General features: G+C 47.3%; 1 protein-coding gene across 11 annotated transcripts in view; it reads right to left on the minus strand.

Annotated features, from left to right (window-relative positions):
• Positions 1 to 290: 290 nt before the first annotated feature.
• Positions 291 to 15,617, minus strand: part of nhsl1b (NHS-like 1b) — a 76,970-nt gene continuing 61,643 nt past the window's right edge. For 9 of the 11 annotated variants that reach the window (XM_052053441.1, XM_052053442.1, XM_052053443.1 and 6 more), the window contains exons 5-8: positions 14,946 to 15,077; positions 10,039 to 12,795; positions 9,298 to 9,427; positions 291 to 2,017 (exon numbers count right to left, since the gene is read on the minus strand). In XM_052053441.1, the coding sequence (XP_051909401.1) occupies positions 1,432 to 2,017; positions 9,298 to 9,427; positions 10,039 to 12,795; positions 14,946 to 15,077 (3,605 nt within the window). In that variant the 3' untranslated portion in view covers positions 291 to 1,431. The remainder of the gene's footprint in view (positions 2,018 to 9,297; positions 9,428 to 10,038; positions 12,796 to 14,945; positions 15,078 to 15,617) is intronic. The other 2 variants (XM_052053444.1, XM_052053445.1) reach the window with 1 other exon arrangement.

Raw genomic sequence — 15,617 nt, forward strand, 5'->3', positions numbered from 1 at the left:
TTGAATGTCAGAGAAAGCAGGAGTCGTCACACCAGAAGGCCGATGGGATTTTGTTACCGTGACAGCGTGAACATCGGCAGTTGTATCCGATCGCCTTAAGTGACTTGTAAATAATCATAGCAAGATTAATAAAGATCAATATTTCTATTATCTGTAATAATTTATTTCAATTTGAAATATACAGTAAATAATTACCATATTTTTTAAACTAATGTAAATTTGTATCTTATTATTGAAGTTATGATTTAAATTCAATTCAAAGTAATAAAAAAACAACAACAACAGAGATGTGACTTAAAACATTCGTTTTCTATTTATTTACATACTCAACAATATAAAAGTATCGGGACAAGCTCTGAAAGGGTCAACGACAATTCATGTGGCTTCCGTCTGAGAGAAGTTTGGCTCTTTGGTAACCACGTCGACCACGAGAAGTTCAGGTTGGAAAACATCAATGAGCTTGTTTTGAATAAACATTATTTTCAACAAACGCACGGCAAACGAAGACAACAGGAAAACTATGCACAGTGCAAAATCTACAATTGAACAGATTTATGAGCCTACTGGAACGGAGACGACTGAGTGGACAGCGCGTTTGGAAAGTCACTGTCAACTTTCTTACCCGACAGACAAATTTCAAAATAGGATACAGGGCAGGGACACTGTCAGTTCCAGACCCTCTGCAACAATATATTTAAAAAAATAGAGTTTGACCCCTTTCTATCATCTTTGTAAACAAGTTTGAACAAAAATAAGTACAAGCATAAAATGTATTTAAAAAACAAATGTGTGGTGTCTGTGTACGTGCATGTGCCTTTAAGAAGCGGGGCTTGGTGGGGTGGCGCGTGATTTGCTGACCTTTTATGAAGGGCTGAAAAGTGCATCGGCGACTGGCTTTCCTTTGTCGCAAGCGAGAGCATTAGACGGAGTAATCGCAGTGGAATCTTGACTCGAGAGTTTTTCATCTGTGTCATGTTTTCAACAAAGAAAATAGCACCGTATATCAAACACCCCCCAAAAAAGTGTCATTTGTGTACATATTTTAGGATTTGTGCTTAATGGTTGCCTTTAGGGGGCGTGGCCTAATGCGTGACATCAGGAGCTGGAGTCTGGTTTCTGTGAGTCGTTTGTTACGCCCCCGCCGCAGTGTATCCGAATATGAAATTCAATATTCAAAACAAAACGATCATGCAACGGTTCATGAACGATTGCTGCACCAAGAAAAACCTCAACGTGTATGACTGAATTGTTCCCTGGAGTTGACTGAAGGATGTCTATTGCTAAGTATGCAGTGACTTTCCAAACACATCCTAATTTTAACAGAATAAAGTAAATTACACGACCCCCCCCCCAAAAAAACATTAACGGAATAACCAAAATGAAGCCCCCAAAAACCTCAGGCCACGTTTGGTTCTAGTGCGGCGAGAGTCCCTAACTCCCGCTGTCGTCTGATAAAGTGCCGTTGGCATCGGCGTACTCGCCGTCTCGCTCGCAGATGACGGTCATGGGGCTGCTGAGGATCCGACATCGGGCGTTGTACTTACTGCTGGCGGCCGAAGGGGGCGTACGCGAGCGCCCGTACTTGAAGGCGGAGGACGCGGGCGGCGACAGGGCGAGCGCCTCGTAGCGGCTCCACTCCTCCGCTGCCCGTTTTCCTCGGCCCGGCGAGGCGCGGGGGCTATGGGGGGGCGAGGAGGACGACGATGGCAGCGGGGAGTCCGGGATGGCGGACTCGGAGCGCGTGCGCTGCGAGCGGGGGTCCGTGGAGCGCAGCACCTCAGCGGCAGACATGCGGAAGCTGCTCTCCGATCGGCTCCCCTTCTTCAGGAGAAGGGCCTTGAAGGTGTCGCTGCTGGTGGAGGACTTGCGCAGGTGGCGCTGGATGGAGCCCGACTGGCGAGACGACGGAGACGCCGCCGTCGCGCCGGGGGGCGTCATGGGGGGCGACTGCGAGTGGCTCCCCGACCGGGGCTTGTCCTCTTCGGACTCTTTGCGACCCAGGACCTTTCGCTTGGACCTGTGGAGAGCCAACACAGCGGACTTCAAGTTTGTCCTTTTCTGAGACATTTTAACAAGTTTCACGTTAACGCATTCGGTAAAACGAAGGTCACTGGCGGAGATGTAAGTGATTTTGTGAGGCAGGACTCGGGCCCCCTCACCGGACCTTCTCCCCCTTGCAACCCCAGTTCGAGAGTCAGGAAGTCCTCCTTCGCTAGCCAGCACTTTGCACCCGAGCTCTTTGGCTCCTCCCACAGGTGGGGAGCCCATTGGGAGGACGGAGACACGTCCTTTCGAAGCTAAGCGAAATGTAGCAAGTTTCATATTAAAACCTACAAACCAACAGAGGGATACGTTAGCCGCTAAGCTACGCAGCTATCGGGCTATTTCTGTTCCCGCGCGGCCTCGATGGAGGTTTGCCGCTCTAGCGTCTTTTTCACCCAAAAAGATTACACGGCAATCACTCTGGCCGGCACGCAGCAGCATTCGGCCCTGGCGACGAGCGGCAAACACGAGATTAAGCGCTCGGGGCCAATCAGCCTGATTAATGTCAGTGGGTCCCGGGTGGGTCGCTAATCCGGAGGTCGTGCCAGCAAGCTCACACCACCGTGTGGATGAAGAATTACTCGTGCCAACTTGAGGTAAGGGGAAGCAAACATGTCTTGATGTTTGCACGACATGGTCAAAACGAAAATATTTGCAAAACAAATAGGTTTGCTTCGTTTATTTGATATGTGCATTTGCCATTTTTATTGTTTGTCACATTTTGTTTATTTATGTGCTGCGCATATTAAAATAAAAAAAAACGGAACCAAGTTGTTTTTGTTGGTTTGATAAAATGGCTGGGTCAATAATTGATGAAGAGTTTAATAAAACATGAGTCGACTCAAATTTTAAAATATAATTTACCTTCTGGTTTTACTTTATTATAAATAATGAAACTAACTAAACTGTTTCTCTCCATTACCACTCCAAACATCACACTGGTAGAATTTGTTAGTCGACTGAGGGATGCTTTGGAAAAGGTCATCTTACCATATTGCTGGAGGCAGCCTTGAATTGGACAACTGGTGAGAGTACTTTGGGTGTTTTTTTGTGTTTTGGATTTAGCTGAAGGGGTGTCCAAACTATTAGTTTGAGGGCTGCATACAGAATATACATATATATATAGTCGGGGTTTTTGCGGCTAAAAATGCCTGACTATACATGGTCGTTTTTATGGGGCTTAAAAGTTTTTACTATACATGGTCGTTTTTTGGGGGCTAAAAACACCAGATTATACATGGACGTTTTCTTTTGGGGGGGGGGGCAAAAAACGCCTTACAATACACAGTCGGTTTTGGGGCAAAAACATCTTACAATACATGGTTGTTTCTTTCAGCAAAATAACGCCTTCCTATACATGGTCATTTTTTCGGCCAAAAACGCCTTTCTATAGATAGTGGGGTTTTTTTTCGTCTAAAAACAGCTGACTATATACATGGTTGTTTTTTTTAGCTAAAAACGCCTTACTATACATGGTCATTTTTCTCCGGCCGTTTTTTAGGCTAAAAACGCCTTACTATACATGGTCGTTTTTTTGGGCTAAAAACGCCTTACTACACATGGTCATTTTTTTCAGCTAAAACACCTTTCTATACATGGTCGTTTTTTTGGGCTTAAAACGCCTTACTATATATGGTCGGGTTTTTTTTCATCAAAAAAAACGCCTTCCTATCTATACATGGTCATTTTTTTCGGCCCAAAACGCCTTAGTATACATGGTCGGGGGTTTTTTTTTCGGTTCAAAACACCTGACTATACATGGTAATTTTTTTTTTCCAGCTAAAAACGCCTGACTATACATGGTCGTTTTTCAGCTAAAAAACGCCTTACTATACATGGTCGTTTTTTTTCGGCCGTTTTTTTCGGCTAAAAAGGCCTTACTATGCATGGTCGTTTTTTTCCGGCCGTTTTTTCAGCTAAAAACGCCTTACTATACATGGTCGTTTTTTTCAGCTAAAACGCCTTACTATACATGGTCATTTTTTCGGCTAAATACGCCTTACAATACATGGTCGTTTTTTTTTCGGCCGTTTTTTTCGGCTAAAAAGGCCTGACTATACGTGGTCATTTTTTCGGCCAAAAACGCCTTCTACATGGTCGGGTTTTTTTTCGGTTCAAAACACCTTACTAAACATGGTCGTTTTTTGGGGGCTAAAACGCCTTACGGTAAATGGTCGTTTTTTTTGGGGGGGGGGGGTCTAAAAACGGCAGACTACACATGGTATTTTTTTTGGGGGGGGGGTCTAAATACAGCTTACAATACATGGTCATTTTTTTGGGTCTGAAAACTATATACTGTAGAGGTCACTTTTTGGGGGGGGGGGAAAAATGCCTTACTATATACATGGTCGTTTTTTTCAGCAAAAAACGCCTTACTATACATGGTCGTTTTTTTGGGGGTCTAAAAACAGCTTAATATACAGTACATGGTCATTTTTTTGGGTCTGAAAACTATATACAAAAACGACTTTTTGGGCGGCAAAAAAACGCCTTACTATACATGGTCGTTTTTTTGGGGTCTAAAAACACCTTACTATACATGGTCGTTTTTTTCGGCCATTTTTTTCGTCTAAAAACGCCTTACTATACATGGTCGTTTTTTTTTCGGCCGTTTTTTCAGCTAAAAACGCCTTACTATACATGGTCGTTTTTTTCAGCTAAAACGCCTTACTATACATGGTCATTTTTTCGGCTAAATACGCCTTACAATACATGGTCGTTTTTTTTTCGGCCGTTTTTTTCGGCTAAAAAGGCCTGACTATACGTGGTCATTTTTTCGGCCAAAAACGCCTTCTACATGGTCGGGTTTTTTTTCGGTTCAAAACACCTTACTAAACATGGTCGTTTTTTGGGGGCTAAAACGCCTTACGGTAAATGGTCGTTTTTTTTTGGGGGGGGGGGTCTAAAAACGGCAGACTACACATGGTATTTTTTTGGGGGGGGGGTCTAAATACAGCTTACAATACATGGTCATTTTTTTGGGTCTGAAAACTATATACTGTAGAGGTCACTTTTTGGGGGGGGGGGGGGGAAAATGCCTTACTATATACATGGTCGTTTTTTTCAGCAAAAAACGCCTTACTATACATGGTCGTTTTTTGGGGGGTCTAAAAACAGCTTAATATACAGTACATGGTCATTTTTTTGGGTCTGAAAACTATATACAAAAACGACTTTTTGGGCGGCAAAAAAACGCCTTACTATACATGGTCATTTTTTCGGCTAAATACGCCTTACAATACATGGTCGTTTTTTTTTCGGCCGTTTTTTTCGGCTAAAAAGGCCTGACTATACGTGGTCATTTTTTCGGCCAAAAACGCCTTCTACATGGTCGGGTTTTTTTTCGGTTCAAAACACCTTACTAAACATGGTCGTTTTTTGGGGGCTAAAACGCCTTACGGTAAATGGTCGTTTTTTTTTGGGGGGGGGGTCTAAAAACGGCAGACTACACATGGTATTTTTTTTGGGGGGGGGGTCTAAATACAGCTTACAATACATGGTCATTTTTTTGGGTCTGAAAACTATATACTGTAGAGGTCACTTTTTGGGGGGGGGGGAAAAATGCCTTACTATATACATGGTCGTTTTTTTCAGCAAAAAACGCCTTACTATACATGGTCGTTTTTTTGGGGGTCTAAAAACAGCTTAATATACAGTACATGGTCATTTTTTTGGGTCTGAAAACTATATACAAAAACGACTTTTTGGGCGGCAAAAAAACGCCTTACTATACATGGTCGTTTTTTTGGGGTCTAAAAACACCTTACTATACATGGTCGTTTTTTTCGGCCATTTTTTTCGTCTAAAAACGCCTTACTATACATGGTCGTTTTTTTTTCGGCCGTTTTTTCAGCTAAAAACGCCTTACTATACATGGTCGTTTTTTTCAGCTAAAACGCCTTACTATACATGGTCATTTTTTCGGCTAAATACGCCTTACAATACATGGTCGTTTTTTTTTCGGCCGTTTTTTTCGGCTAAAAAGGCCTGACTATACGTGGTCATTTTTTCGGCCAAAAACGCCTTCTACATGGTCGGGTTTTTTTTCGGTTCAAAACACCTTACTAAACATGGTCGTTTTTTGGGGGCTAAAACGCCTTACGGTAAATGGTCGTTTTTTTTTGGGGGGGGGGGTCTAAAAACGGCAGACTACACATGGTATTTTTTTGGGGGGGGGGTCTAAATACAGCTTACAATACATGGTCATTTTTTTGGGTCTGAAAACTATATACTGTAGAGGTCACTTTTTGGGGGGGGGGGGGGGGAAATGCCTTACTATATACATGGTCGTTTTTTTCAGCAAAAAACGCCTTACTATACATGGTCGTTTTTTGGGGGGTCTAAAAACAGCTTAATATACAGTACATGGTCATTTTTTTGGGTCTGAAAACTATATACAAAAACGACTTTTTGGGCGGCAAAAAAACGCCTTACTATACATGGTCATTTTTTCGGCTAAATACGCCTTACAATACATGGTCGTTTTTTTTTCGGCCGTTTTTTTCGGCTAAAAAGGCCTGACTATACGTGGTCATTTTTTCGGCCAAAAACGCCTTCTACATGGTCGGGTTTTTTTTCGGTTCAAAACACCTTACTAAACATGGTCGTTTTTTGGGGGCTAAAACGCCTTACGGTAAATGGTCGTTTTTTTTTGGGGGGGGGGTCTAAAAACGGCAGACTACACATGGTATTTTTTTGGGGGGGGGTCTAAATACAGCTTACAATACATGGTCATTTTTTTGGGTCTGAAAACTATATACTGTAGAGGTCACTTTTTGGGGGGGGGGGAAAAATGCCTTACTATATACATGGTCGTTTTTTTCAGCAAAAAACGCCTTACTATACATGGTCGTTTTTTGGGGGGGTCTAAAAACAGCTTAATATACAGTACATGGTCATTTTTTTGGGTCTGAAAACTATATACAAAAACGACTTTTTGGGCGGCAAAAAACGCCTTACTATACATGGTCGTTTTTTTGGGGTCTAAAAACACCTTACTATACATGGTCGTTTTTTTCGGCCATTTTTTTCGTCTAAAAACGGCTTACTATATATGGTCGTTTTTGGGGGGTCTAAAAACGGCTTACTACACATGGTTGTTTTTTGGGGGTCTAAAAACAGCTTACTATACATGGTCATTTTTTGGGTTCTGAAAACACCTTACTGTAGATGGTCGTTTTTTTCAGCAAAAAACGCCTTCCTATACATGGTCATTTTTTCGGCCAAAAACGCCTTAGTATATACTGTATATGGTCGGGGGTTTTTTCGGTTTAAAACACCTTACTATACATGGTCGTTTTTTGGGGGGGGTCTAAAAACGGCTTACTCCACATGGTCACTTTTTTGGGGGACAAAAAAACCCACCTTTATACATGGTCGTTTTTTGGGGGTCTAAAAACGGCTTACTATACAGGGTGGGGGGGGTTTTCGGTAAAAAACGCCTTAGTATATACTGTATATGGTCGTTTTTTTTCCGGTTTAAAACACCTTACTATACATGGTCGTTTTTTGGGGGGTCTAAAAACGGCTTACTCCACATGGTCACTTTTTTGGGGACAAAAAAACCCCACCTTTCTTCATGGTCGTTTTTTGGGGGCTAAAAAATTGAGTTGGGCAATTCAACTTGGATTCTCAACTCAAATCGCCGTGTTAACTGCAACCGATTATTCTCAATGTCAAGTAAGTGTTTTTTGTTTTTTTTAAACGTCTTGCCCACAAATCAGTTTTGTGAAACGCTTTGCTCATCAGGAATTTCTCAGTAGTGCTCCGAATAAAGAGTCTTAGCAACAAAGTCACTGCTCCGCTTGACGTTTTTTTTTTTGGTCAGAAGCCGTTTTTTTGGGGTGAAAGAAAGCCATGTTCTTCTGTTGCCCACTAAAAAACAGAGGGAAAAAGGCTTGAAATGATTTTTTTTTTGTCCTGGTGAAGGATGAGTCGACTCTCTTTCCCCCGGGTAGCTTCGACGCTTAGATTGTCCTGTCGTGACTAAATTGAAAATCTCAAAGCAATGAAATCCTGCGCCGAGAAATCAAATTGCGGGCGGGTACACGTGAGCAAATTAAAAGTGGCACACCGCATGACAAATTTATGTACCCCCCCTCCACCCCTACTCACTCCTACTTTGAAGTGCATACACAATGTATGTCAGAAAGAGAGAGAGAGAGCAAAAATACAAGCTGCCAGTTGTCTCTCTCTGCCTCTCTTGTGTCCTCTAACCTCGATGAAGACCACCCACTCGCTTTTTTTCTTTTTTACTATGCAACTATTTTCAAGAAAAAAAAAAAAGAATTAGTTTTACAATAAACAATGTTGGATTTCTCACACAAAATAAAGGAAAAATGAATTACTTGACTTCATTTTGAGACTTTGCATGCATACTAGAGACTTTGACCCGCAGTCTTTTAATTGTTGACTCCGACCAAATAAGTTTGGCCGAAACAGAAGCCAGCAAATCAGAAATCGGATGATGACAATGACACCGATCAGATAGATTTGAGATTTTTTTTTAGGGTGCAGATTCACAATCTGCACCCCTTTTTTCTCTAGCACACCCAACTTTCATCATAAGATCACAACAATATAATATGCAATATACCGTTGTAATATATTTAGTAATATTTATGAATTAAGGGTTACATTCAATATCAGGTCGATTATTTTTTTTCCCTGAAGAAAAAAATTTACGGAATTGTAGCGTTGATTTATTTGGAATTGTTGAGTGAGGAGGAGGAGGTGGCGCCAGATGACAACTGTGCTGAAGGATGCCAGGATGATTTGTCACCTTTTACTTCAAGATTGATGATGGCATTTATTGGCGATCAATCGCAAGGAAGACAAAATGGAACATGCTCACTCGGAACGACTTTGCTGCGCCAAGAAGAAAGCTGGCCGGAATTCAGGCTATGGGAACAGATTTGTGACCCAACTTGAGAGATTTTTCAAGATACGAATCACTGTTTGGAAGATTTTTTTTTGCTTTGAATTGCAAGCTAGAAACTCGACATACATGGCATTGAACTCAACTGTTGGGCAGAAGGTGAGCCTATAAAAATTGGTGGTGGTTTAACGCCACCGCCAGTTAAGAGTTTACCATCAAAATCAACATAAAACAAAGACAATTGCACATACTGTATCCAACAACACAAGCATAAATTCTTTATCCCTTGCGAAGAACGATGGGCACAAAGTGACACAGCAAAACACGACTCCGACAGTGACCTTCCCCATAACGAGTGTTGCTTTCCCCGCTCGTACCTGTGGATGACGGCAAAGAGGTCCTCGGTGGTCCGCGTGGGGGTGGGGGTGACCATGCTCCCCGTCTCTGGGGTCCCGTTGAGCGACGGCGAGGGCGACCTCTCGTCCGTGTTGGAGTCAAACACGTCGCCTGCCGGGCGCAAACACGCACGCCGAGTTACATCCTCCCCCCTTCCCGTCCGATCGCGAGCCGCTCCGTCGTCCCGATGTGCCCGAGCCGCCGGCTGCCAGCGCTTTACACGCTGGCGTTCGCTTAATCCCCCCTCCCTCCCGGTGATGCCAGGGAGCCCCTCCCCCTTTCCCTAGCGCCATGAAAAGCCCTTTTTCACTAGGATGCTAAACCCAATCGTGGGGGGTTTAAAAGAGAGATAGGATGAGCGGGAAAAGGACTGGAGCGTCAAGATTACACATGTCCGTCCTGGTGGTCCGGTTTGATAATGACAGCAAAACGCGCAGTCATGATCTGTGATGGAAAATCAGATACAAACACGACTTTGGTCTTGCAAGGGGACTTGTTTTGGACCATTGTCAACACTTCCCTCATTGTTGAGGTCAAAGTTCAAAAGAGCTCCCGAAGGCAAACGCAACTCGCGATAAACCCTCCGCTGTGCTTCGTGCGATGTCATGCAAAAAAAAAAAATGGATTCACGCTAACCATAAACAAGCTGATACTAATGAGTCTCCTGAAATCGGCGTTTCCAAGTCGTTGAGCTAAAAGGGCAATCGCGTGAAAAGACAAACCTGCGTCGTCCTCCTTGGAGCTGACGGAGTCCACCGGACTGCTCGCGCCGCCGTCCTCGTCCTCGTCGGTGCGGGCGTCTCCGTTCCGGAAGGGTTCCCGGTCCAAGTCGCCGGAGATAAGACGGTCATCCCGGATTTCTGCGGAACTTTGTTCGTCCTGCTCTCGCGTCTCCGTCTCCGTTGTCTCTTGCTTGCGTGATTGCGAGGTTTCGTCTTCGCACGGAGACGGGATGGCTTCCTGGCAGCTCAGCGGCGGGACAAAACAGAATTTGGGTTTCTTGGCGACAATGGGGGGCTTCTGTTTGACGGGGGAGCAGCGGTCGCTCGGCACCGCTTTCTGCCCTTCTCCGATCCGGTCGCGGCTCTGCTCCTCGGCTTTCCCGCCGCCGACGGGACCGTCAGGCGTATCGCATTCGATCCCGCGCTCGTCCGGGAGCTTCGACACCGACCCCTCCGATTCCCGGTAGCTCTCGGTCTCCTCTTTCCGTCGCACCGAGCGCAGGTGAACGCTCTGCAGGGCAAACGGCGTGATGAGGGGCGCGGGCGACTTTGCGGGACCGTGGGGAAGCACGGCTTTCGGCGCCGCCGCCGCCACGGGAGACGAGGCGGAAGCGGGCGGCGGGGGAGGTCGCCGAGGCGGCGCGAGGTACGCGGGAGGCGGAGGTGGCGGCGGAGGACTAAAGCGCCCGTCGAGGGACACGTTGGGGCGGAACAGCGTTTCCGGCGAGGGCGGCGGCGGAAAATCCGGGGACGTGGAGCAACTCGGGGCCGGGGAGGGAGGAAATGGTGGCGGCGGGCTGAAGGGGGTGCTTGGAGCTGAGCGGGAGGTCAGAGGTAGGGGCGGCGGGGCGGGAGGCCCGGAGCTCTTGAGAGAGTCCGACGTGTTGGAGGAGAGGGAGGTGGAGGAAGACGAGATGGAAACTGAGGAGGGCAGAGAGGATTTTCTCTCGGGGACTTTGGGCCTGGGGCGGCCGCCCGACGGGGACGTGGACCTGACGCCAGAGGGGACCGGCGTTCCGGCAGTGGGGGTGTTGGACTGGCTGGAGTAGCCGCTGGAAGGTGAAGTCAGTCTGTGCACTCGTTCCGGGGAGGACGTTTGGGCTTTGGCCGCCAGCCTTTCTTCCTGAAGCGGAGTCGGACCGCGCCCGTCGCTTCCGTTCTCCTCCTCCCCCGGCCGGGATCCAATCGAGGCGCCGTCGGCGGTGAGAGCCGGCGGGGTCTGCGCGCCCCGGTCGGCGTGGTTGCCGGGGTACTCCATGTAATAACCCCAAGAGTCGGCGTAGTCGGATCGTAAGCTGCTGGTATCGCTGTGGGTGGGGGTCACGTGGCAAAGCGAGTAGGCGTTGGACACGCCGTTGGCGCCGAGCGACGCCGCCGAGCTGCCGGCGCTAACGCTGCTTTGACTCCGCGGCCGCGGCACCCAGGGGTCGTCGTAGTCGCTGCTGGGACTGTGCGAGGGCGACCGCGGGGAGGCGCCCTCGCCTTTGCCGCACCGCAGCCCCAGCTGGAGACTCTGCTGCAGGGTGGCGATCAGACTCTCGTCGAGCGCGCCGCCGGCGGGCTTCTTGGGATCCGCTTTCCTTCTCAGGGAGTCGGTGCGAGTCGGGGGCGGCGGGGGCTTTGTCGATTTTCGCAGGGAAATGCTGCGAGACAGCGAGCGATCCCGGTACAAGCTCCCGTACTCGTCCTGACCGGCCATCTCGCGGCACTCGTACATGCTGTGTCGGGTCGCCCGGCCGGCCGGCAACCCGTCGCCGCGGCCGCGTGAGCGCAGACCCGAGTCCAGGTGCATGGAGGTGTAATAGCCGTCGTTGTCTTGAGAGTAGAGCGAGCTGGAATCGGTGGTTGTCCGGGAGGACGCCTCCGGGCTGGCGAACAGCTGGTTGATGGCAGCGGAGGAGCTGGAGGTCGGCGTCTGGCGCGGGGCCGGCGCGTTTTCCGGCGTGTCGTAGATCCACCCGTCGTCCGTTCTGTGCGCGCTGATGTCCGAGCGCTCCGACTCGTGAGTGGCCAACGCCGGACAGGTGGTGCTGCGGGCGAAAGCGGGGGCGAGGGGGTCCGGGCTAAGAGGCCGAGCCGTCGGGTAGGCGCGGGCCTGCGGGTGGGAATGCTGCCCCGAGGCGGGGAGAGGGACCACTTCGGACCAATTGGACAGCGTGGCGTTGGGGACGAGCGACGTGGAATAGGCTGCGTGCGGCGACACCACGCGGGCCGGACTCCTGGCCGACTCGCCGGACTGCGTCCGCCTCACCTCTTGGGACCTCGGTCTGGGCAGGGCGGACGTCCTCGGGGTGTTCCTCATGTGCACCGCCGTGTCGTCCGCCCGGAGCTTTCCGATCTGCCCGCGCGGAGCGCCGTCATCTTCCGCCTTGATGGGGGTGCTGCTGTAAATGGGGTCGGCGCTGAGGGACACCCTGGCGCCTTGGCGGGGGAGGCTGTTGAATCGTGACCGCTCGCCGTTCCGCTGGCAGGGCGGCATCAGGATGCCGCAGCTGTCGCTGCTGCAGGCGGATATGCTGCCGGTGGAGGAGGAGGTAGAAATGCCGGCCATCTGGGCCGCGATTCCCTGTCCTCTCTGAGCGCGGATTCTCCTCATGGATGGCGGGACGACTTTCACTTCCTCGGTCTGGCAGCTGGAATCTCGGGTGCGGGAGCGCCGGAGCGCCGAGTTGACGCTCCCCACGCGGCCAAGTGTGGAGTACTGTCCCGGGATGAACATGGAATGCGGTCGTAGCTCTCCGCCGTGTCCTTTCGCAGCTGTCAGGAGAAGAAAATATATCTTTTTTTAAATTGTCTTGATGAAAGTCCTGAATACAGTGCCTCTCCCTTAGTTGCGAGAGAAGTTTCAGACCCGCCACCAATAGATGTGAATCCAGGATAGAGAGATCACATTCAAAATACACTTTTCTACAGATATCGCCAGTTCTTTTTTTTTTTAACTCATTCACTCCCAAAGACGTGTTTAAACGTCTTTTCAGAGTTGGTCCATAATTCATTCAAAATACACTTTTCTCCGGATATCATCAGTTCATTTTTTTTTAAACTCATTCACTCCCAAAGACGTGTGTAAACGTCTTTTCAGAGTTGGTTCAGAATTGATTCAAAATACACTTTTCTCCAGATATCGTCAATTCATTGTTTTTTTTAAACTCATTCACTCCCAAAGACGTGTTTAAACGTCTTTTCAGAGTTGGTTCAGAATTCATTCAAAATACACTTTTCTCCAGATATCATCAGTTCATTTTTTTTTAAACTCATTCACTCCCAAAGACGTGTGTAAACGTCTTTTCAGAGTTGGTTCAGAAATGATTCAAAATACACTTTTCTCCAGATATCGTCAATTCATTGTTTTTTTTAAACTCATTCACTCCCAAAGACGTGTTTAAACGTCTTTTCAGAGTTGGTTCAGAATTGATTCAAAATAAACTTTTCTCCGTATATCGCCAGTTCATTTTTTTTTTAACTCATTCACTCCCAAGGACGTGTTTAAACGTCTTTTCAGAGTTGGTTCAGAATTGGCTGGTATTGAATGAGTTAATAAAGCAAAATGACGAAAAACAACTTCCACTGCCCTGTAGCGAATTAATCCGATATACTGCCAATTCTCATGTGTTAATGACTTCTGGTTTTGCTCATTAAGCAGGCAAGGATATGAGAGGAGACTCCTTAATAGGTTTAGCCTTCACCCATTAGTCAACAAACAGTCCCTTTGGTTTGCGGGCCGTCAGCATGCATCGACATGTACATGCGTACGCGCCACTTGAGCGGTCATGCATGGAGCGCAACATGCAAAGCTGTACAACTGACATGCGAGGAATACAACAATTTTCAGTCAATGGGTGGGGGGGGGGTGCTCGACTTCCACGACACGCATGAAGCGTACCACGGGCTCAATCAAAGTGATGCTCTGGACATCACTGCGGTATTACATTAAACTGCGGCAGGGAGGGGGGCAGGGGGGGCACCAAAGGGTCAATTACCGGCGGCATTCAGAGGCTAACAAGACTCGTGTATCTGTCAGACAACAGGATGCTATCGCAAAGAGGGATGACTTTCCCCTTCTTTCCCCTTTAGCGCTACGGCTGCACACGTTGGTGCATAAATAATCACTAAGCACGCGGCATTCAGCTGCACTTTCCGGGCACGGGGGGGTGGGGGGGTTAATAAAATCTTTATTGGGAGGATTACTTGAGGAAATAAAAATGCACAAATACAAATATGACTCCAGTGTGTCCCATGAGACGTCCTCAAAATATTGATGATGCGGTACAATGCATACATGTAACATCTTAATGAGAGAAAAGAACATGTGTAATATAAACAGTAATACGAAACTTGAAAGAAAGAAAAAAAAACTACTTGTTTACTGAAATCCAATAAAAAAAATGTGTGAAAATGAAATAAAATGACAACAAAATAAAAAGTAAAACTCTGTTTTCTAATCTGCTTTATCCTCATAAGGGTCGCGGTCGTGCTGGAGCCTATCCCAGCTGTCTTCGGGCAGTAGGTGGGTGACACATGAGAACATGCAAACTCCACACAGGAAGACCAGAGCCGGAATCGAACCCTGCACCTCTTCACTGTGAGGCAAATCAATTGGGCCTATCGAAACGTCTACTGGGTGAAACTAGTCAAGCATTGCTGCACACAAGCTGTTGTCAGCCTTAACTTGCCGAGTTTACTTGGAAGAAATTTCCAAAGAAGTAAAAGTAGAGCAAATTAGGATAAAGCAGCAGAAAGGGATTGGCTGCGGAAAAAAAGAGGACACTGGCCTTGAATAAACAGTAAGAAAGCACCAGGGCTTAATCCAACACTTTTTTTTAGGGGAAGGGGGGTGTTTGCAAGAATGAGGGGTGTAGTTTACGGCTGCATACAGCAGAGGGCAGCATTCACACAGTAAAGCGTACCTAGCTCCAGGTCGACGTTGTCGGGCAGCCCCGATATGGTCTTTCTGCGTTTGACCTTCTTGGGCCGGCGGGACACCGTGTCGGTGCTAACCAGGGAGCGCCGGACACTCGCCTGCCGGTCAAACACGGCGCCTGGGAGGTAGGCGGGAGGAGGCCGGGCCGGAAATTCACGCACACACAGGCAAGACAAGACAAGTGGCAAATGGTAAGTTGGGGAGGCGCATGCAGGGGGACAAAAGTGTGATTATCTTCAAGTAAACGTGCGTGAGTGAGTGACATGACCAAAAAAAAAAGAGGCATTTTCTTGCTTCTCTTGTGGCGCAAAGAAGGCAAATTGTGAAGGTGATCTGAAGATGCCACGAGAGGAGCAGGTGAAGATGCTTGCTTTTTGTGTGGGCCAGAAAACAAACAACCAATGAACAGTCAACGTAAGAAAGCATGCGACGGGAAAGACACTCACGGGGCCAAATGGTTTGGTATAAAAGGGGGGTTGTTAGTATTTTGGGGGAATTTTTTTTTTTGAAGCAATGCTCATATTATTTTAGCATTTAGTAGTTTTTTTTTTTTAGTTTTAGATTGATTGTATATATTTCTCCGGCTTTGTGCCCCTAAACATATTTTTGACACTGATTTAAAAAATGTCTTTACTTTTTCCTTGCAGAGTTTTGACAT

This window comes from Hippocampus zosterae, chromosome 19 (genome assembly GCF_025434085.1).
Source record: "Hippocampus zosterae strain Florida chromosome 19, ASM2543408v3, whole genome shotgun sequence".
NCBI lineage: Eukaryota > Metazoa > Chordata > Actinopteri > Syngnathiformes > Syngnathidae > Hippocampus > Hippocampus zosterae.